Genomic DNA, 23,996 nt, shown 5'->3' on the forward strand with positions numbered 1-23,996 from the left:
GGATATGAAATATTCATAACTATTTCTAAACAAAATATTTTCAGATACATTGTAAAGACTTGCCCACATTATGGATTAACTACATGGCAACTTTCAAAAACAAGCCATTTGGGTTATGTTTATATGAGGAAGGCCACCAGTTTCATGAACACAAAAAAAAGCACACTATCCTTAGAAACTAAAGTTTCTTGACAGACTTTATTTAAACTTTTCCCCCAAGAATTTACTTTTAGGCCAAGTCTGCATGTGAGAAACTTCAGACAAAAGATTTTTTTTTTATGAAGTTTATTGGAGAAGTACAGACTTGAATAAATAGATCTTCAAATGGAATGGCTACAGAAGTCTTATCTATTGCATTTCCAACTTCATTTTAAACTAGAGCAGTGGTTTTGGACCCTTGGTCCACAGATCACGTCTAAGGTGTTTACAAAAGACTGTCATTACCATAGAACAGTGGTTTTCAGCCTGTGGTCCCTGGGGATCCACAGACTATGTGCAAGATTTCTAAAGGGGTATGCACTTCCATTTGAAAATTTTTAGAGGTTCACAAATGAAAAAAAGCTGAAACCCTCTTGAGTAATAAGTCAAGTGTCTGCTAAAATCCTGGGTGCACTTTTTTTATATTTAGTTCAAAAAACCTAAAGACTATCATGATTCATTAGATATATGCAGGGTTGTTGTAGCTGTGTTGGCCCTAGGACATTAGAGAGACAAGTTGGTGAGGTAGTATCTTTTATTGCACCAACTTCTGATGGTGAGAGAGACAAGCTTTCAGACTTACACAGAGATCCTGAAGGCCACCACTGTGTAAACTTGAAAGTTTCTCTGTTGTCAACAGATGATGATTCAATATATTACCTCACGACCCCTTATATCCTTAATGAATCATTAGATATCAACCAACATAATCTTCTTTAGTTTCTGAAGAAAGCTTTAGAGTCAAAATATTTTAATTCACAAATCTAAAGAATAAAAAGATACAAGTGAAAGACAAGATATTTTAAAAATTATTCTAATTGTGAGAATGGATGAATCCTCTTACAAATTAAAAAATAACTAAACCAAATCTATTATCTTCTGCCTCCAAATAAACAATTTAGGAGGCCTTTATTAATCTTAAGAATCATCAAAGCCCCAATGGTATATCTAGGATGGTGTCAATTCACTACTTATCTGTTATAGCTACTATACATCAAGGAAGTTTTCCTACTAAATCATTATAGATTTTGCATCACAAAAGAAAGATCTTGGAAACCACATGGCACGGATATGATGAGACTAAGAGAAGCTTTCATGTAACAGTTTACTGCTTTCAGAGATATTATTGAATAAATTAATGAGAACCTTACTTTATGTAGTTAAAGTCTGCTTTTAAATTGACGGAGGTATTACTTGTGCTTTTTTTCAAGTCATGGACAGCATTCTGCCATTCTTGTACAGCAGCCCAATCAGCAATTGCAATGTAACATTCACATGCTTTGTTACCCAAGTAATTTATAACTTCAGGTGAAGAATCACTTGGTTTAGTCAGAACAGTTTTTCTAGCTTCACCTGTGAAATTAAGAAAATCAATATTTAAGAAAAATAAGTCTTACTACTTGACAAAGCATTGGAAATTATGTTTAAGACAAAAAGTTTAATCTGTTTCAGATAAAATTACACTATATTTATAGTACCTAACTTCTCATCTGTAGCACATTTTATTATCTGTAAAACTGAAATACTTATGCAAGAATTTAGTTAACATTTATAAAGAAACTGGAAGATAGAAAATAATCTGATCAGTATAGAAGAACTAAACTAATATGTGCACCTGATAATACACACACACAAAAGTGTACAAAATACCCTTCTCACTTCTCAAGATTTTAATAGAGTGCTGTGGCAAGGTCTCATTTAAGGCTTCTTTTTATACTATAGTACATTCATGAAGTATACAAACAACTGGAAATAATGACATATTATTTAAGTCTAAATAATTAGAGCTAAACTGCTTAAAATACAAAGTATATTTTACTGTGTGTTATCCTTACTTTTATCCATCTCTTCACTCGGCCCCAAACCTGCGAACATCTATGCATGTGCTTATCTTTTCATACCTGAGTAGCCTCAATATCTTCAACTGGATTTTTCAGTTAAACTTATAGGTAAGTGTTTACAATGTAAGTTACTAAGGTAATTTAACAAAGCTTTACTGTTGACTATATAACCTGTAAACCGCAACAATGTATGTACATATTCAGTACATGAGTTTCTGGCCATTTTAAAAAGCCATTAAAAATACTTACCATTCAAAGAATGCTTTGGGCTGGCATTATTGCCACTACTTGAATTGGCCAACTTCAGGACAGATTTATCAAAACCAGCTACGGAGCAATCCACTCCTGTCATGGAACTCAAGTGCTCTTGGTATTCAACAGTTGCTTTTTCAAACCTTAAATATTAATATTTAATGTTTAGTCAACACTTCATAGCAATGATTTTCTACTTTTTGTATACAGAGTTTGTATTAAAATTTCCTACACAAGAGAATGAATGATCCCTGCAATGCCACAAGAATAAAACAAAGGAGGACTACAGAGGATTTCTCCCTATGGTAAAAGGTGGAAAACAGAAGTGGTGGTGGGGGGAAGCTACTGAAGGTGGTGATATAGTTACCTCTCTCTTTTATTCTTGGAACTTACTTTATCCTTCAATCTAAAACATCAAACTGTGATCTTTAAAAAATAAGGTTGAATAAGATGGAAAACAATTAAGGTTGTCAGTTGATAGAGATAATTTCACATATATGAAACTATGTATCAGCTTTTTGTGCCAACTTCAAATTGCTATGAACTGAAGCAAAAATTTACTTGCTGGCACTGTTCTAGAGGAGCAGCTTTAATATGATTTTTCACGTGACAAGTCTGCCAGAAACTCCCCCTCCCTCGCAGGAGACAAAAGCAACAACACAGTAGAGTGAGGACGAGCAGAGCTCTCTCAGCTATGTTGGTTTGGGGAGACAGAATGGAAGCCATGGTTAGCAGAATGAGCTTCACAGCCTGTAGGGCCTAGTGATGTCAGCAACTGGCATTTTACAATTTGAATTCTAGACTTGCTTTTTTTGTTGACTGTTTGCTCCCCTTAACTTCATTCTCACCCCTACATTGCCTGTGTCGCTCTTCCTGCACTCCACCCTCTTAATGACCTTCCTGAACCCTTGTTCCTCACGTCTCTCTTGCTCCCCTGCTACTGTCCCCATAACATTTTTTAAAAGAACTAAGGAAAACCATGGAACAAACAGGACACATGCTAACTGCTATGGTCTCTTTGCTTGTATGTGTACCTCTCTCCCAGCCTGACAACTTTTTGTTTGTTTGTTTGTTTTTGTTTTTTACACTCTAAAGCTCTTGCAACAAGGGTCTCTCTCTCTCTCTCGTGTGTGTGTGTTCAGAAAGCATTTAGCATACTAGGAGTACTTCCACAGATGAAAGATGACGAGACTAACAGCTTTGTTATATTCACATAGGTTTGCTACTTATGACTAACAGAGAGGCAAATACTGGATTCTTTCTTTCTCTGCTTAGAAGAACCACAAGCAGGAGACAGGGAGCTGTAATCTGACAAGGTTACCTAACTGAGACTGGTATGGTAGGAGTGCTTATCAGACACTGCTGGTCTTGTGGAGGGAGCTGAGGTTGTTTGAAGGAGAAGAACCATGAAGTTCCCATTTCTCTCACTCAGTAGAGCAGAAGAGAAGAGAAGATCACCATTGTGACCTGCAGGCCTGATTTGCATCCACTCTGCCACTGACTCTTCATGCCTCTGACCAGATCCTATTTAAGGTATGTCGACACTTAAGGCAACGTGTCTATGGGCCCTAACTGGTGGCAGAGGAAGGAAGTGGTAAAATGTTGGAGGGTGAGAGACAACGAAGCTAGTCCTGCAAGAAGATGCTTCGACACAGGCCGAACCAAGCAGTTAAGGAGGGGCAGGGGAGAAGGAAGCACCTGTGACAGAGGTAAGAAGAGAGATTAAGAGTGTTGTTTTCTTCAGTATGCCAGCAGGATGAGATGTATATATGGACACAGAATGTGTGTATGTATGTATGTTTTTCCCTCAGGTGAATTTTAGTCTAATATGTAAGACAAAAGTACTTTGGTATGGGTGGAAAGGGTGCTTTTCCCTACATGTTCAAAAATCAGAAGACTGCCCACATTAAACACTATACAACAAAGTATCTCTTCTATAAATTATTAGCTCTGTGGGTTGGCAGTAGTGCTATGTATATAACCCATGAGGATCTTTAAAAAAAACAAAAAACAAACAGTGTTTTATTTTAGCTTACTGCACACACCTAACACAGCACAAATCCCAAATTTAGAAGTCTTTGCCCTAAATTAAAACACAACCAAACAAAACTAGTTACTTCTCAACATCCCGAAGAGCATATAATGATGGCTAGTTTAAGTAGCTCATCATCATGACAGAGAGGCTCGGAGTACTACCGGAAAACAAATGTTAAACCAAACAATGTAAACCAACATTTCCCTTTTCGCTGCTAACCTTCCTTTCAGAAAGCAGCTTTGATCCATGAAGCAACTTATATTAATTGAGATAAAAATATTGGCACTTCATGTATTTAGAAAATAAGCTCACATTTAGACTAGTTCTCAGGGCCGCCCCGGGGGGGGAGGGGCAGCAAGTGGGGAAATTTGCCCCAGGCCCCGCAGGGGCCCCCATGAGTTTTTTGGGGCCCCTGGAACGGGGTCCTTCACTCACTCCAGGGGCCCCAGAAAACTCTCACGGGGCCCAGGGCCCCGGAGCTTCTTCCGCTCTGGGTCTTCGGTGGCAATTCAGTGGCAGGGGGTCCTTCTGCTCCAGGACCCACCACCGAAGTGCCCTGAAAACCTGCGGCGGGGGGTCCTTCCGCACCAGGACCCACCGCCAAAGAGCTGGGTCTTTGGCGGTAATTTGGCAGCGGGGGCCTCCTGCTGTGGGTCTTCGGGCACTTCGGCGACAGGTCCCAGAGTGGAAGGACCCCCTGCTGCCGAATTACCACCGAAGCGGGGACCCCCCGCCATTGAGGACCCCAGGCTCCCTCAATCCTCTGGCTGGCCCTGCCAGATCTCCAGTCATTTGTGCCAACTTACCGTCCTTCTGCTTGCTGAGCTACAGAATTAATCCAAGACAGACTCTTCCCAACTACAGCAGAAGACCAGACAGCTATTCCTTGTATAGCTTCAGGGCAATGAAGCTCACATAGTGCTTCCACCAATGTCATAATTGTCACTTCTAATTCACTTCCCTAGAAATGAAGTTTAAGCTTAATTTAACAGATCTTGTTTGAAGAGAAAAGCTACGTACATTGTTAAATGTTTTAAATATGTAATGCAATATTTCATGTTTATATTTAATCAAGTATTCTCAATGGTCACAGTTACCCCACTCCCTCAAAGAGTAGAGCAAAGAATCTTTGAAAACCAGACACTGTACACTATGCTCTGAAAAACACATCCAGCTCATGGCCTATACTTATGTAAAGACATTACTTGTTCACAAATCCCCAGAAATTCATCAGTAGACAAATTACTATGTAGGCATAAATCTAGAAAGGCTTCTCTGCTAAAAAACACACATTTTAAGAAGGTCAAATAACATTATTGAACAAGTCATCAGTACCCTTCACCTTTTATACAAAGTGTACTAAACAGAGTGGTTTTTTCAACTCGTGCCAACATTTTGTAGAAAGAGCCTCTCCTGAACCACATCCTCTTCCAGTCCTCATCCCAGACCTTGGCCAGAAAAGGGTTGCTTTTCACGATACCAGGAAGGGCTCCACACACAAAGTTTGAAAAATACTGATCTAGTGGAAGTTTTTGATACTTTTGCAAGTTTTAAACAGAGGGTCCTTACTTAAACAGTGGGAATTATATAGTTCAAAATATGAGTTAGCTGTTTACTTTTAAATCTTTGACTAAATGTGTAACACACAGAATTTCCGAATTTTAATTATTTTGCTAGAAAAAACTCCACCCCCGCAAAAATAGATAACTAAAAGTTCAAAACTGCTGGTCTAGAATACAGTTTTAACAGGCCTTTTGGTTTAATTACCTAATCCATTGGTTTATCTTATTCTGTGATTCTATGATCTTTTAGTTTATATACAATACAATGGAAATCTTTTTTCTACAGCCTACTAAATTTTGAAAAACACAGTACCTGAGAGATATTATTGGTCTTCATTTCTGTGAGTAAATCAAAACCATGTCTGACTGTCACAGCAGGTTGACCAGCCAACAATCCAACCCGCATGATAGAAAGTCTAATCCGAGTTAGCCAATCTTGGCAGGTCTGGCGGTTAGTATAAAAGAATGTCCTGATAACCTTTACAATAGAAAGAAGAAGAAGAAAAAAAAAGAAAAAAAATCTTGAGTTTTATAAAACAATACTTTTTATTTTTGTATAAATTAAAATAGAGGCATTATAATATTTAATAATATGTAGAACAGCATAATCTTTAATCAGGAAAGGTTTCCCTCTCTAATTAAATTTTCAAGTGGTGTAATTTAACTATAGAATGATTAAAATGTAACAACATCCCCGTGGGAAGATTTCTGTCAGCAAGTCCATTACAAGAAGTTAGATTTAAATGTGTTTTAATTTGTCCTTTCAAATTCTCTTTCCCCATACCTAAGAAGCCCTACTTACAATGGATGATTTCTTAGAAATATTTTTGCTTTATTCAACCCTCTGTCAATACCTGCCTCTTGGAGGACCACATTTCCATACGAAAGAGGCCAGAAGTTGGGGGAAAAGAAGAGATGAAAAGAGAGAAATTCTGACTCATCAGTGACTTGTTGTTTCTTGCCAATCTGGGAGAAAAGTATTCAGCTTGATCCTTAAAATTTGATCCCCTGCACAGCAGCAAACTACACTAATTCTAGACTACTTCCAAATTCAGTTTGACCTGACACGGGGAAATTACAACAGATATCATAATTATAGAGATTCTAAGGCAAACACACATAAGTGGTGCAATATCTTTCTACTAAATATTATAATCAATCAGATTTGGATGGATTTGTTCTCAATAAACAGAAATGGTTTCTTTGGAACCCTTCCTATTACATATCTGGACAGGCAAAATAGCAAACAAATAAATAATTCTTGCAAAAACTCATTACAATTATGACATGATTTACAACGTTAACAGCTTGGCCATTTTACAGATTGTTTAAGCTGATTGTTTAAACTGATATGAGAAAATAGCCAAGTGGTCTTTTTAAAGCTATTTGTTTCTATGATGGCCAAATACTTCATAGATTCAACTGTAAATACATCAATTTTTATTTCATATCCAACAAATGGCACCTTGAATGTTGATAACAGCTTAACAGAGCAGTGGCTGCTGTACCTGTTTGATATTGTGTTGCTTTGTAAACAGTTACTCAAGAAAATGATGTTCCCTTTTCAGTAGTTTAATAGTAAATAACATTAAATCAAGTAAGGCAAAACAAATTAAAGGAATATATCATGTTTGTTTTAAAATAAATTAGACAAACAAGGTTAAATGAAAATCAGAACACAGACCGAAAATGTTTGGAAACAAAGTTGTCTGCAGCTGATCTTTTTCAAAAACAATCTAAGTTATACCAAGAGGGAGAACAGCTAGGCAATCCTGAGCTTTTTTATTTTTTAAAGTGGAAAAATTGTCGGCTTATAATCAGGGTAGTATATCAGACATTTCTATAGAAAAGTTATTAAAAGGAATCATTGAGAAGTGGCATATGATTCTTGATAAACATCAAGTGACATACAGTGAAATATTCCCACCTTTGTGGGACAGTTTGCAGTACTGTCAGCATTGAAGGACACAAACCTTGGGTGGAGAAGTGAGTGCATTAGCACATCCTTCATAAGCATTGTACATCAATTTCTCCAGATTCTCCAAGTACTGTAGAAGGAGAACAAGTCTAAGCTGATTACTGCTGTGTCCTTCATCATTGTCAGCTGTAGTCCACTGGCTAACATCTTGATCAGGGTTTAACGTGTGGGCTGCAAGACTTCTAATGATACCTATAAACATTTGGTCAGAACATTTCAACACATTGGTTATCAAATAATCAGGTATTTATATCTTTATATAATATAAAAATATCCATGAAAATTGAGTCTAAAATCATTAACGTGTACTTCAACAAATTTTAAAAACCTACATAAAGCACCTCCAAAATTATTATATAACTCTTCATTTTTTGACATTTAAGAAATGCCTAAAAAAGTAGCAAATTGTTGAAAAAGAAGGTAATTTTTTTCCTATCTTGGACATAATTTAAGAAAACAGCTCACTGCTTTATTGCTTAAACCAAATATACCTTTAAAAGATCCATTCTTTACATTACCTTCAATTGTCTGGAACGTATCTTGGGCTCTACCTAGAGGGGTTCTCAACTTAGAAAGGACTGTAAACTGAGCTGCTTCCCAAACAGCCCACTGCCAAAGGACAGCATCTGTCTTCAACAGATTGCGAGGAATGGTTGATTGGTCACGTTTATCTAATCTCTGGCAGCTGTAGAACAATCTTTCTAACCAATTGTCCTTCCTGAAAAAAAAGTTAAGACAAATAGACAAATACAGCAATTCATATCCACATACATAGCTGTAAATGTATTTTAGCTTCTAGTTGATTACTCTTGTAATCAAACCTCTAATGGATCTATGTTTCCTATGGTCATGCACACGTGTATACACACACAGGATTACTCTGCAGGAACAAATACAGAGCTCAAGAACATTGCAAAAAAATAACTTAAAGGCAGAAGAAATGGAGATAAAGGGTTTGCTAGCCAAAAGTAAAGAAAACACAGTGCAGAAGACAAACTTGAAAAAGAGGCATACACTTTTGGTTAAAAATGAAAATGAGCAAAGAGAAATAAGACAATTAAAATTCAGAAAGATAAAAATAGATGTGAATAGAAATTAATGAAGATGGTGAGGATTTAGCAGCATAAAATGTTGCATCCCAAAAACTGGATAGTTTCAGCTGGTGCCAAAAACTTGAAAAAGGATTTCAGACACTCTCTTCCAGGTGTACAAAATGACGGAGAAGGCCCACAAGTTAGAAAGACTGCAGTGAAGCCAACTGCAAGTAGTACAACTCAATATCTGTTCCAACACTGTCTCCTCTTCTAACATGCATCACCATCACCAAAACATGCCTCATTGTCAGTTTGCATTGTCTGCAGTCTCAGAATGCAGATGGTAGCAGTACAACTTCTTAGTGTACCATGTGTCAAATACATGAGAAGCAGATAGGCATCCTACAGAAATAGTATAAAGACATCTGTATTGACTACCTACACCTTGAGCTCATTTGAGGTGGGGGGGAGGGGGAGAGGCATGTATAACTATATGGAACATATGGTTCCTGGCAAGAAGGCTGATCGCATCTGGAGTATCTGAGGAAGCAGTGTGCTATACACCAGTCAACATTAATTTGTAGCATCTTTTGTGCACAATGGGACTAGCAGTATAGAGGAACTGGCTGCATTAAGCTAAGGAAATCCACGATGATGATGATGCGATTAAGACAAGAAAAAACTAACCCGATCCCCTCAGTTCCTTCACATTAAAAAAAGTACAAACTCCAAATGCAAAGGCCATGAAGGACAGGTCGTGGAATACACATTTGTATCACATCTGGAACTCTTTACTTCAAATAGATGCAGCCACGTAGTCCATATGGGTGACTTGCAAGCAGTACTCGCAGGACATGGGGCTCAGAGTCTGCTTAAAAGATGCAGCATGTCTACCTTCCCAAAGTTTGCATCTGATCAGGATACAGCTGTAATGACATAGCACATAGCAAAAGGTATGCACCGCAGACCAAGTGGCCACCCTGCAAATGTCCAATATAGAAATGTCTCATAGAAATGCTGTTGACGTTGCCTGGACTTGCTTGGAATGCACTCATACCTCTTGAGGAGGTGTAGCATGGGCTACTTCATATGCTGTCACAATAAATGATGTTATCCATCTGGAGATTGTCTGTGAATAGACCACTTGACCCTTCATTTGGTCTGCATATGAAACAGACGAAATGAGGACTGAAAAGGTTTAGTTCTAATCACATAGTAAGCTAGACATCACCTGACATTCAAGGTATGAAGACACTGTTCCTTTGGGGTTGAATGCAGCTTAAGAAAAAACACTGGTAAACATGTAACACTGTTTAAGTGACTCTGGGAAAACCACCTTTGCTTTGGGTGCGGCCTCAGGGTTACTTTGTGTTTTGAAAATTGCATGTGGGGAGGCTCCGTCATCAAAGCCTGCAACTTGCACACTCTCCTTACAAACGTTATCACCACAAGAAAGGCTGTTTTCTGACATAGAAGGTGGAAAGAAGAAGTTGCTAGAGGCATAAATAGAGGTCCCATGAGAGCCACTAAAACAGTATTAAGATCCCACAAAGGAACTGGCTCTTTAACTGGTGGGTGGAGAGGAGTGTCTCCTCCTTTCAAGGATCTCACTGCCGTAAAGTTTGAAAAACACCAATTTCCCCTGGCTAGGTGGATGAAATGCCAAAACTGCAACCAGATGGACTCTCAATGAATTAAGCAGAAGACCAGAACACTGAAGGTATAACAGGTACTCCAAGATGTCCTGGACACAAGCCAGCTTTGATTAAACTCCCTGGGCTAACAACCGTACTGAGAAGCTGTTCCACTTTGCCAAAAAGGCTGCCCTGATGGAGGGCTTCCTACTGTTAAGACCTACCAGACTGCCTTTAAACATTGTTCCTATTCCTCATCTAATCATACAGTACTCATGCTGTGAGATGCAGGAGCTGAGTACTGGATGCAAAACTGGACCGTGATGCTGAGTCAGGAGGTTAGGATGATGAGGAAAAGATATGGGAGGGCAAATATGTAATGTGAAGAGGTCAGAGAACTGACATTGTCTTGGCCATGCTTGATGAGTAAGAATGTGCTTGGCACAATCCAATTTCAGCATACAGGAGTGCCGATTATCAGCCCAGCAGCCCAGATTGAGGTGCCCTTGGAAGCAGAGCTGCTGGCATTTCTTGTTATCTCTCATGGCAAACCAGCTGACCATCAGGATGCTGCAAATTGCAGAGATGGACTGCACAGTGCTGGGCTTCAGAGACCACCCGTGCATCAGGGAGAAATCCCTGCCAAGGTGATCTGCCAGACTACTATGAATACCAGGCAAGTGACTGGCTACGGGGGTAATGTTTTCCCAGTGCAAAACTGCCAGATCCTGATTGCCTGCTGATAAAGCATATTGTAGTGTGCCTACTTGGCTCTTCACATAGTACAAATCAGTGGTATTGTCGGTGAGTATGACAGCCGCTGAGCCCCTGATGTGATCTCGAAAAGTATGACAGGCATTGTAAATGGCATGAAGCTCCAGCACCCTGATATGCAAAGAAGCTTCTCATTCTGATTGCATGCCTTGAACTTTCAGCAAGTCCAGATGTGCTCCCCAATCTATAAAGGAAGCATTGATGACTTATAGTACTGATCAGTGGGGGCCAAAAGAAAGTAACATCCTGGCACACATTGCCCTGAATTGGTGGGAGAAGTCAGACCAGTACATCCAAGAGGTTGCAACTCAGATGACAGACTAACTTCAGCCACATCTGAAGAGGACATAGGCACAGCTTGATATATTGAACTACCTGCGTGCATGCGGCCATATGGCCTAGGAACCTCAGGCATATGTGGGCTGTTGTTGAGTCTAAGGCTCCAGACATTCGCCTGGAATCACTGAGTCAGTAAAAATGCTCTTAAGCTTGGAGAGTCTATCAGGCCTCAATGATCTCAATTCTTTGAGTTGGAACCAACATTGTCTTCCCGCTGTTTAGGATGAGACCTAGATAAATCAAATAGGTGTAGTGTGAAGTGAACGTGAATGAGGACCTTCTCTCTGGACTTGCCTTTCAGGAACCAATCATCAGATGTAGGAAAATATGAATTCCCATATTCCTGAAGTACGCTGTTATCAGAGTCATACACTTGATATGAACCCAGGAAGTCGAAGACAGATCGAAAGATAGCACAGTGTACTGCTAGTTATAGCTAGCCATGACAAATCTGAGATACCTCCTGTGGCTCAGGAGTTCTGCTATATGGAAATAAGCATCCTGCATGTCCAGGGCAGCAAACCAATTGCTCTGATTCAAGGCGGGGACAAAAGTTCTAGAGTGGCCATATGGAATCTTACGTATCTGATGTATTTGAGACCGTGGATGTTGAGGATATGTTGTCTCCTTCCCTTGGCCCTGGGGATCAGGAAATACCAGGAGTAGAACCTCTTTCCCCAATGCTGCAGGGGGACCTCCTCTATGACCCCCAAAGCCAGTAAAAACTTAACCTGCTCAAGAAGCAGTGTCTTGTGAGGGGTCCCTGAAAAGGGATGGGGTAGAGGTGGGGAGGATGGATGGAGAGGAACAGTCTGGCATATCCCAATCTGACTGTGTTTAGGATCCAGTTGTCCACTGTAATTGACAAGTGCGCCAGCTTGTCCCTGAGCTGGGGGCATGGAAAAGGAGAGGTTACACACATCAAAATGGGTACCTGCTAGATGCCAGGGGGGCAAATGGGTGGGAGGGGCTGGTTAAACCCAGAACCAGAGGACGTCCTCCTTTGTAATCGCTGGCTCTTTCTGGAGTAATCCCACTGCCACACAGGATGGGACAATTATTCAAAAAAAAAAACCACTGCAAGTGGTATAACTGCTGCAGCTGCTGACCACTATAGTGGTGCCTCTTCATAGCTAGAGTATACACTCCCAAAGCACATAAAATAGCTCAGGAGTCTTTTTAAAAAGCGCAAAGTTTTGTCGGTCTTTTCTGAAAACAAAGCCCAGCCATCAAATATAAACCTTCAATGGTCTGCTGCACATTAGGCGCAAAACCTGAGTTCTGTCATCACCAGGCTCTCCTCATGGGTACAGACAATGCCATAATTCTGGCTGAGGCATCCGCCACGTCCCGAGCTGCCTGCAACAAAATTTTGGCCAACTGGCCTTCTACAATGAATACCTTAAACTCGTCCCTGGAGGTTTCCGGCAATTGGTCCATGAACTTAGATATGGCTGCCCAATTAACAGTCATATTTAGAGAGCAACACCCGCTGGCTGACATTCTCATCTGCAGGCAGCGGCACAGACAGCTGCAGAGGCACAGGAGCCAGAAAACAGAGCTGTGAACAGGGGAGTTTGAGTGGGAGTTCTGTTGGAGGAGAAGGCATTTGTAGAGGCTGGTAGGGGCAGTGTGCTGGGAGAGAAGCTGAGCCCTGATGCCAGAGGAAATAAAATGACGGCCAACACTCCTCCTAGAAAAGTCATTGTCACCTCCCCAAGCCCTGGAATGGGCCCAACTCATTTTTTAGGACCTCTTTCTCACTGTTCCAAAGATGGTTAACAAGCTCTTTTTCTCTTGGGGGGGAAGCACCAGAGCCCGAGCGCAGGGAGACATCATTTGCTGGATCCAAATGTGACTGCTGAGGAGCTGAGCGCCTCAAGGTTTGCAGATGGTGCACTTCTCTTTAATCTGACCCTCACTGAGACACAATAAGCTGTTGGGGATAGCCCCCCTACATGATGGACATTGCTTGAACCCTGGTGAGGGTATCACAGGGCAGCTAACTACTCTACTAACACTAAACTAACACTTAAACTTAACCTAGGGTACTAATATTACAATACAAAAGTTCTCAGAAAACTAGGAGTGAAAGTGTGACTGCTTAATGACTACAAGCTGCATGGAATCTTTTTTAAAACATGAGAGGTTCTTTTTAGATTTTTACCCCAAATTTTAAAAAAATTGTAAGAGGACCAATAAAATGCCACCATGGCTAAACAACAGAGTAAAACAGAGAGTCAAAAAGGCATCTTTAAAAAACTGGAAGCCAAATTCTACTAAGGAAAATAGAAAGGAGCATAAACTCTGGCAAGTCAAATGTAAAAGTATAATTAGGTAGGTGAAAAAGAATTTGAAGAGCAACTAGCACACAACAACAAAAATGTAAGTACAATAGAAGCAGACAGCCTTCCAATCTATCAGTGGGGCCACTGGACAATCAAGATGCTAAAGAAGTACTCAGGGAAGACAAGTGCGCTGCAGAGAAGCTAAATGAATTTTTTGCATTGGTCTTCACTGCAGAGGATGAGAGGGAGATTCCCATAGCTAAACCATTTTTAAGTACCAAATCTGAGGAACTCTCTCAGACTGAGGTGTCAGTAGAGGATGTTTAGGAACAAACTGATAAATTCAACAGTAAAGGTTACCAGGACCAGATGGTATTCATCCAAGAGTTCTGAAGGAACTTGTACATTAAGTTGCAGAATTATTAAATGTATGTAACCTATCACTTATAATCAGGCTTTGTTCAGATGACTGGAGTATAACTAATTTGACACTAATTTAAAAAAAAAAAAAAAAAAAAAAAAAAAAAGGCTCCAGAGGTGATCCTGACAATTACAGACTGATATGCCTAACTTCAGCACCAGGAAAATTGGTTGAAACTACAGTAAAGAACAGAATGATCAGACACAGACAAACACGATTTGTTGGGGGAAGAGTCAATTAGCTTTTGTAAAGGGAAATGATGCCTCACCAGTCTATTAGAATTCTTTGATGGGGTCAAAAAACATGTGGACAAGGGTGATCCAGTGGATACAATGTACTTGGACTTTCAGAAAACCTTCAGCAAGGTTCATCACCAAATGCTCTTAAGCGAATTAAGCAGTGATGGGATAAGAGGGAAATTTTTTTCATGCATCAGTAACTGGTTAAAGGGGATGAAATAAATGGTTTGTTTTCAGATTAGATAGAGGTAAATAGCGGGGTCCCCAAAGGATCTGTACTGGGACCAGTGCTGTTCAACATATTTATAAATGATCCAAAAAAGGGGGTAAGCAGTGAAGTGGCAAAGTTTGCTGATGGTAGAAAATTACTCAACATAATTACATCCAAAGAAGACAGCAAAGAGTTACAAAGGGATATCACAAAACTGGGTGACTGAGCAACAAAAGGGAAGATGAAATTCAGTGTTGATAAATGCAAAGTAATGCATATTGAAAAAAAAATAATCTCAAGTATACATACAAAATGACAGGGTCTAAATTAGCTTCTGCCACTCAAGAAAGATCTTGGAGTAATTGTGGATAGTTCTCTAAAAACATTCACTTAATATTCAGCAGCAGTCAAAATACCTAACAGAAAGTTAGGAACCATTAGAAAAGGAATAAATAAGAAGACAGAAAATATACCTTCACTATAGAAACTGACGTAAACTAGAACCATGCTATAAAAACTCTCCCACCTTGAATATTGTGTGCAGTTCTGGTCACTCATCTCAAAAAATATATATTAGAAATGGAAAAAGTATAGAGAAGGGTAGGGCCAGCTTTAGGCTGATTCGCCCGATTCCCGGGAATCGGGCCCCGCGCCTTAGGCGCCTTTTTAATTTATTTTTTTTACACTTACTCCAGCTGCGGTCTTCTCCGGGGTCTTCCGTGGCCCCGATCTTCTGACTAAAGTGCTGGCAAAAGTGCAGCTGCCTCACAGCCCCATGGCCCCGGCTGGAGCTCCGGCCGGAGCGCGGCAAGCCCCATGGCCCCGCTCCCCCGGCTGGAGCTCCAGGCCCTTTAAATAGCCCCTAGAGCCCTGGGGAAGCGGGGAGTCCGGGGACTATTTGAAGGGCCAAGGTTCCAGCTGCCTCTGCCACCCCAGTCCTTTAAATAGCTAATGGAACCCCGACGCCCCCATGCATTCCCCAGGGCTCCTGCAGCTATTTAAAAGGTCTGGGGCAAGGTAGCAGCAGGGGAGCCCTGGGCCCTTTAAATAGCCCCCAGAGCCCTAGGATTGCCGGGGGCTTGGGGGCTATTTAAAGGGCCAGGGCTCCAGCTGCCTCTGCTGCACCCCCTGCCCTGCCCGCACCAGCCCCGCCCCCCCGACCTGCAGCCAGCTCTGCACCCTCTGCCAAACCTCCTGCCCTGTCTCTAGTCAACCCCTGCCACACCCCCCTGCAGCTCTGCCCAAAGCCAGCCAGCCTCCCCCCCCCACACACACACACCCCTGCCCTGCCCGCCCTGCCCTGTCTCCAGCCAGTCCCTGGCACTGAAGCCAGCCAGTCCCACACTCCTCTGTCTCCAGCGCTGCCAACCCGTGCTGCACCCCACTGCAGTCCTGCCTGAAGCCAGCCCTCCCCACACTCCCCTGTCTCCAGCCAGCCCCGCACCCCTTGCCCTGCCTGCAGCCAGATCCTACCTCCAGTCAGCACCTGCCCTGCCTCAAACCAGCCCCATGTCCACTGCTGCCCTGCATTTCCCAGGGCAGTAACCTGCACATCCGCTTCAATGAGAGGGGCAGGGAGCAGCTGGGACCCACACATGTGCGCTCCCCCAGGGAGTGGCGGGGACCCACACATGTGAAACGGCAGTCATTAATAACCAATCAACAGCATATATGATGCAATGTACATAATATATAATATTATTTATATAGTTATGGAAAGTAAATAATACATGGAAGAAATGAAAGGCTTTTTTTTTTAAGTCATCCCTGTCAGGGCCCCACCGAAAAAGTGTTCAAATTGGGCCCCGCACTTCCTACAAACGGCCCTGGAGAAGGGCAACAAGGGTATGGAACAGCTTCCATATGAGGAGATATTAAAAGACTGGGATTGTTCATCTTGGAAAAGAGATGACTAAGGGGGGATATGACAAAGATCTGTAAAATCATGACTGGTGTGAAGAAAGTGAATAAGGAAGTGTTATTTACCCCTTCACATAACACATGAACCAGAGTCACCCAATGAAATTAATAGGCAGCAGGTTTAAAACAAAAAAGTACTTCATCGTACAATGTATAATCAACCTGTGGAATTTATTGCCAGAGGATGCCATGAAGGTGAAAACTATAACTGGGTTCAAAAAATAATTAGCTTAGTTCTTGGAGGATAGGTCTATAGATGGCTATTAGCCAAGATGGTCAGGGATGCAACCCTATGTTCTCAGTGTCCTTAAACCTCTGACTGCCAGATGCTGGGACTGGACAACAGAATGGATCACTTAATAAATTGCCCTGTTCTGTTCATTCCCTCTGAAGCATCTGGCATTGACTATTGTTGGAAGACAGGATACTGGGCTAGGTGGACCATTGATCTGACTCAGTATGGCCGTTCTTATGAGGTGAAGATATCACACGGAGCTCCAACTCTATCCACGGGCAGTGCAAAGGAACCGAGGTGGTGAGGGCAGCACCACCTTTATGTGGCCAGGGGAAGAGCTATGGCTGCAGGGAGTAAGTGCTGTCCCTATAGGTACTATGAGGCAAAGATCTCTGGCTCACCAGTATGGGGGGTGTGCACACCCACATGGAATACATGGCTACATCTACTTCAAAGAAGAAACTTATTTTCTTTAATTCAATGGAAAAGTGATTGAGGATTAATAATACCTTAAAAGGTCAGGATATATAAAGCAATTTTCCCACAGCGACTGCATTCCTGCAATAATTTATTATTTGTATTGCAGTAACATCTCAGTCTGTAACTAATCCCCCTTTGTTATATACAGTATTGTAGGTTTTGCTGTGTGTGATGTGAGGTGCATTCATTTCAATGTCTACACAATCATATAAATCACATTTGTGAAATTTCACACAAATATACTGGTATTTGCATTTAACTGAAAAAAAAGTACATGCAACTCACAAGGCTAAATTGTTATAATTTGGTGGCTACTTCAATCACACCCCTATGCGATTTCTAAACTAAATTTCTTCACACATATCTAAAGGCTTAAGCATGAGAAGTTTCATTTTTAAAAATAACCCCCCAAGTTAGCCAAGCGTAAACCTACGTGCTTGGGTGGAGCAACACCAAGTACAATGGATGTCTGCTCACATGCAGTTCTTTATAGAACTGGGGCCTAAGGCTGAAGATACCTTCCCACAAGCACTTCCTAGCCTGATAATTCAAACAGCTCAATGGAATTTTACCAAATTTTCAAAAATAAGTTTAGCCTTTGGGCTGAGAAAAAGAACGAGAAGTTAGAGCACAAAGTACACACACAGTTACAAATATCTGAAAAAGACAGTCATGTAATTGAAATGCTTGTTCAACTACATTGCCATTAGCACAACCCTATACACAGTTCTCACTAACTCAAAGGTTGAGAGGGTGAACAAAAAGAAGGTTTTTTTTAGTTGTTGAACAGGAGTTTTTGAAAGGTGGAAGCAGCCTTCTACCACCAAAAGTGACTTTCCATAACTCTTAAGAACAAGAGGCCCAAGTTCTAAAATGAATCCAATTCTTCCAAGGTGCATTGAAAAGAGCTGCTAAAGCTATTTGGTCTTACATATTTAATAAAAGCAAAGTCTCACATTCCATCACAGGTAATATCTATATTATGAAGCAAAACCATTTGTAATTAGTTACTACTTTTGAACTAGGTCTGTTGATGGGTTAATTTAATATTTCAGGATTCAAGATAACCAATGCAAACCAAACACATTAAACTTGTTGATAGGCATATATTTAGTAAACAGTCAAGCGTGGATTCTATGTGATACTTTTTTTAAATTTTAAAAGGTACAAAAAGTTCTTACCCTGTTCTGTGACAGCTCCCATACAAAATAAAACTAATGACATCAGAGAAGTCCTGTGGGTGGAATGTATTACTTGGAGCTTTGCTCATGTGATTTCTTACAGCCAAAGAGATTTCTAGTATTTCTGTGTGGTGGTTGTTACTACAAACAAAAAAAAACATGCAAGATGTCTGTTTCTCCTTAGACCAAACTATACTATAGAAGGAAGTTCACAAAACAAATTTAAATTATTCCCGGTATTTACTAACTTTAGGAAAGAAACTGCAACATTATTTCAATTTTAACTAGTTTTTGCATGTACAGCAAAAAGGCTCTAGAGCTCATTGGGCCAATCTCATCCCACACAGGCCTAGAGAGAAGGTGTAAACAAAAACTAAAAAAGTAATGTACTTTATCTCCAATTACCTGTAAATTTGTAGTTGTCTTTTTTACCTTTTTTCAACTCAGTGACCTCAACCAAGCAGAACTACATATTTTATTTTGGAGTACAATTTGTTGAACTGCTTTTGTATCTGTTTTATGTTACTGAAAGATTTTGAGACTTGGCTGGTTTGCTTGAAAACTTACTATACTAAATAGCTGAGAACTCCTCAGTGAAAGTTCTGAAGTTAAGGATTATAATCAGTTTTGTAACTACAATTTTGCCAGTACATTACTCACCCTTTGGAGTAAAGCGAAGGCTTTTTCTGTTGTGCGTGTTATTATTTAGAGATATGGGGATGACTAGTACATTTTAATTTTTTTAATAAATGGTGTGGAATTTTATATTGGCAGGATTTCCTTGAGGGAAACAATTGAGTTTCGGAAGAGCTTCTTAAGAGACAAAGTTTCCAGAGAAGTCCCGTCATCAAAAACCCCTCAACATTATCTGGACTGAGAAGAATAGGGGTAAGAGTCTCTGTCACTCGTACCTTTTTAATTTGCCAGGCTTTCCAAGCTCTGATAGATATAGACTTGGATAATACCACAAATTACTTAATTTTTTAAAAAGAATTTTGTATAACATTGCCACTTGTTTTTCCTCAGGTGGGAGAACACCTTAAAAAAGACGGCAATCTCTAGCAGAACAGGAGAAATTAGAGTAAAAAAATTCTAAAAATAGAGATTATTTAATTAACCAAGAATAAAAGAAAACAGGTCACAAATATATCTTAAGGTAGAATCTAAAGATTTATGTAAGGTTTGAGGGACTTGATACTTCAGAAATGCTTCTAGTATCTGCTAAATTTATTGAAGTTCTCTGCCTATACAAGTTGAATCATCTTATTGAATTATAGGATGGTCAAAATACTTAAAAATATATATATATATATACACACACACACACACACATATATATACACATATATATATATAAACTGAGAGCTGCCATACACGGTTTGTCAATATTTGACTCTAGATAGAGGCTATTTCAGCCCAAAAGAAGTTATGAAGGAAACACATTCATATGTTCCTAGATTAAGAATACAATTTGATATATTAAAAACAGAATTTACTAGATATGCACAGAGGCAACAATCTTCTTCCCAGTCAAAATAAAAATTATAACTGCTGGATGGAAATAAGTATGTTCTCAGATTGTGAGAATGAAAAATATTTTTTGGAAGCCAGGAGTCTGTGTCCTGGAGACCAAGAAGATGTTATTGTTGAAACACTGGGTGATACTGATCTTACAAAGTTCACATTTCATTAATCTCCAAGTCAATAACTGTCCTTTTATACTAAAAGTATACTAAGCACCCAGTAGAAAAAATAGTCTCACGGTACTGTCATGTTTCATATGACCTTTTAAAAAATATTAGCTCTGTATAGCTAAGCTATTTGGATACATTACAGAAGTGTACTTTCTTAAAATTAAAAATAAAGGTAGACTGTGAAACAAAGAAGTATAACACTTTCTAGATACACAAATATTTCCTATTTACCTCAGAACCACATCCAAAGGAATTGACTTTAACAGTTTTCCAAAAGCTTGTCTTATACGGGCACCACTATGGACTAGTTGAACACGGCACACATCAACACACCTGCATAAATAAATAAAAATAAATAGTCATAAAAAAATGTGCAGCCAGTAACATATGAAGAAAATTTACTGAATTTTTGGGGAAGTACCTTTGTAAAAGGTCATCTGGTAGGGATGATGACAGGGCATGGAGGCTACTACATGCTTGAAGACAGATATTCACATCTTCAAGAAGTGCTGCATTAAGGGTACAAATAAAGAATGCCATTTTCATTAAGAAGGAAAAACTCCTTCATCTCCACACAGACCTATCCTCAACGTTAAAGGACATTATTGTATAAAAAAGTCATTTCATTTGTTTGTTCTATTTTAGCTGCATGGATTTTATTAATACTAATAGAAGCCACATGGAAATCAAAGCAGAAATTGTATCCCTACCATGTATATTTAACGTAATGGTGTCATTTTAAAAATGCATAACCATAATTAATAATCACCCCTGGAACTTATGTAGCACTTTCTGACCTAAAACTGTGTTGGCAGATTAATCCTTATATTGCCCTATGTGATAGGGATAATACACATTTGTTTCCCCAACGGCCAAATAGGCAGAGGTAAAGAAAGTAAATTAATTGCCCAAGGCCAGAAGGATATAAGAGCAGGGCTGGAATACTTGTTTCCATAACCCTGTCACCATTTAGTTTTCCAATCTCTATCTAGCACAATACAGTGGAGTTGCATCATACGCGCCTTTAACTTACATGAATACAACTATACGAGCTTGGCAAAAAAAGAAAATTTAAATACAGTAGTGTGGGCGATTCCACCCACCATTCCACTCAATGAGCATGTGCCCCAGAGTGAGCGTGAGATGGGAGACGTGAATCTGCTGTTCTCTCAGTCAGTCTCAGTTCCCGCGTGACTCTCAGTGTGAGCATCTCGCCACGCTGAGTGTGATTCTAGTGTTTAGAAATACGTATTTTTCGAACATGGCCCCTAAATGCAAGGCAACTACTTCATCTGGTGCTCAACCAAACAAACAACGATCTGTTCCAACACTGGAGGAAAAACTGCCTGTGTTGGACTTATTCAGGGACAGTATGTTGGTCTGCAACGTGGCACATAAATATGGTCGCAACGAATCTAACATCCTTGCCATCAAGATTCAAGACAGAAATTCATCAAGCCGTGGCACCAAGTGCTCCAATAACTGCTAAGGTGACAAGTTAAGGTGAGTGATAAGACTTTAGTGAAGACTGAAAAGACATTAAACTTATGGCTGGAAGACACGAACCATAAACATGTGCCTATCAATGGCAACATGTTACGAGAAAAGACTTGTAGCCTCTACGTGCTGTTCAAACCTCCCGCCGAAGAGGGACAGCCTTCTGATGAGAAGGAATGCAAAGCCAGCCAAGGTTTGCTTAGCAGTTTTAGAAACCACTTCAACCTCAAATACGTGCAGACTACTGGTGAAGCTGCATCTGCCAATGACGAGGCAGCAAAATCCTGCCTTGAACAATTAAAGAAAATCATAGAAGAAAAAGGCTATCTTCCGGAACAAGTTTTTAATGCTGACGAGACTGGGCTCTTCTTGAAAAAAAAAATACCCAACTGCATTTACACTTTGAAATCAGAAAGACAAGCCCCTGGCTTCAAAGCAGCTAAAGACTGTGTGACTGCATTGTTTTATGGCAATGCGGCTGGGCATTTAATACAGTTGGGCTAGTTCTACAGGGCTGTAAATCCCTGTGCCATAAAAGGCAAGAACAGAAGTCTCCTACCCATGTTCTGGCAATCAAATAAAAAGGCTTGGGTGATGGCACCATTATTTCTGGATTGGTTCTACAAGTGTTTCATTCCAGAGTCAAGCGGTACCTTGAAGAGAAAGGACTTGACTTTAAAGTGTTGCTGATCATAGAAAATGCTCCTGGCCACCCTGAGGCACTCTGGTTTGTGCATAATGACACTGAAGTCATCTTTCTCCCCTCCCGCTCCCATATTACCTCCATCCTCTCAACCAAGACGTGATTTGCTGTTTCAAGGCCATGTACACAAGGCTTACGTTCTCACAGATACGTAGTGCTATGGATGCTGATCCCAATCTTAATGTGATGGAGTGCTGGAAATCCTTCAACATTGCCGATTGCATTGCTTACATTAAACAGACAATGGATGCAATCAAGCCTGAAACAGTCAATGTATGTTGGTGAAACCTATGGAAAGAACGTGTGAATGATTTTAAAGGTTTCCTGACCATTGACGAAGCAGTGAAATGCATTGTTCAGGTGGCCAAGCAATCGGGTGGTGATGGCTTCGTCGACACCCTTGAGGAAGAAATTGAAGGCCATAGAGAAACATTAATTGAGGGCCACGGAGAAACATTGACTAATGAAGAGTTAAAGGAACTGATAAAATCATCAACAGAAGATGAAGATGACGACGATGAACAAGAAGATCCAGCAAGTTGGAATCTTCATAAATTTGCTGAAGTGTTCCAAGCAGCGAAACATTTAAATCATTTAATTTCTGAATACAACTCCTCTATTGAACGAAGCTCAAAAACACGTAGTAATATGGACAATTTGAGATCGTATCAAGAAACGTTTGAGCAGCTCAAGAGACAACAGCGACAGTTGCCAACCACCATGTTTTTCAAGAAAAAACAACCAGCAGCAGACAAGCCTATGCAGTCAACTTCTTGAGCTGAACCAGAGCCAACCACTTTCGACTCGCTCTCCGTCACCTCCGTCATCAAGCCTGAGAACCCCCTCCCAAAAGTGTTGTCAGGAGAAGAGGAAGACTAATCATTGGAGTGTGTACAGAGCCCATCTTCATCGTCTCATCGTTCATCATACAGGCACTATACTAATCATCGTCATCATTCATCGTCGTCGCAACACCACTGTCACAGTCGTTGTATCACCATTATTGTCATCATCATAGACAAGCAAGACTATCCAGGATGAACGGTGAGTGGTTAGGTTTACTGTTTTCCTTTTTTATTCTTTCATTCTTTTGTATGTGTCTGTCTCTCTCTCATGTAATTAAAAATACTGTAAAATTATATTTTGCATACGTACTCTTTATTCTGCTGTACACTACTGTACACATTATACATATTACTGTACAGGGTTGTATACACAAAACCATGTACAGCAGTGGTCCCCAACGCCCGCACCCGTGTCCTGGCCTCCGGGAGAGCACCCGTCACTTGACGCCCGTCGACAAGTGATGTCATCAAGAGGCGTTGCCACCACGGCATTTCAGCAGGTGCTCTGCTGCCGCTGTGGTCCTTCGGCTGGCGCCTGCCAGTCAAAAAGGTTCAGGACCACTGATGTACAGCACACTGTACTTTATGGGTGATTTAAGGGATTTTTCAAAGGTAATTTTGACGATATGTGATTT

General features: G+C 40.3%; 1 protein-coding gene across 3 annotated transcripts in view; it reads right to left on the bottom strand.

Moving 5' to 3' along the window:
* Positions 1-23,996, bottom strand: part of SMG1 (SMG1 nonsense mediated mRNA decay associated PI3K related kinase) — a 115,983-nt gene that overhangs the window by 41,575 nt on the left and 50,412 nt on the right. For all 3 annotated transcript variants that reach the window (XM_030578576.1, XM_030578577.1, XM_030578578.1), the window contains 9 exons: positions 20,738-20,825; positions 20,548-20,649; positions 18,623-18,763; positions 8,385-8,584; positions 7,862-8,058; positions 6,202-6,366; positions 5,133-5,287; positions 2,289-2,434; positions 1,350-1,551 (listed from right to left, as the gene is read on the bottom strand). In XM_030578576.1, the coding sequence (XP_030434436.1) occupies positions 1,350-1,551; positions 2,289-2,434; positions 5,133-5,287; positions 6,202-6,366; positions 7,862-8,058; positions 8,385-8,584; positions 18,623-18,763; positions 20,548-20,649; positions 20,738-20,825 (1,396 nt within the window). The remainder of the gene's footprint in view (positions 1-1,349; positions 1,552-2,288; positions 2,435-5,132; positions 5,288-6,201; positions 6,367-7,861; positions 8,059-8,384; positions 8,585-18,622; positions 18,764-20,547; positions 20,650-20,737; positions 20,826-23,996) is intronic.

Source organism: Gopherus evgoodei, chromosome 10 (genome assembly GCF_007399415.2).
Source record: "Gopherus evgoodei ecotype Sinaloan lineage chromosome 10, rGopEvg1_v1.p, whole genome shotgun sequence".
Taxonomy (NCBI): Eukaryota; Metazoa; Chordata; order Testudines; family Testudinidae; genus Gopherus; species Gopherus evgoodei.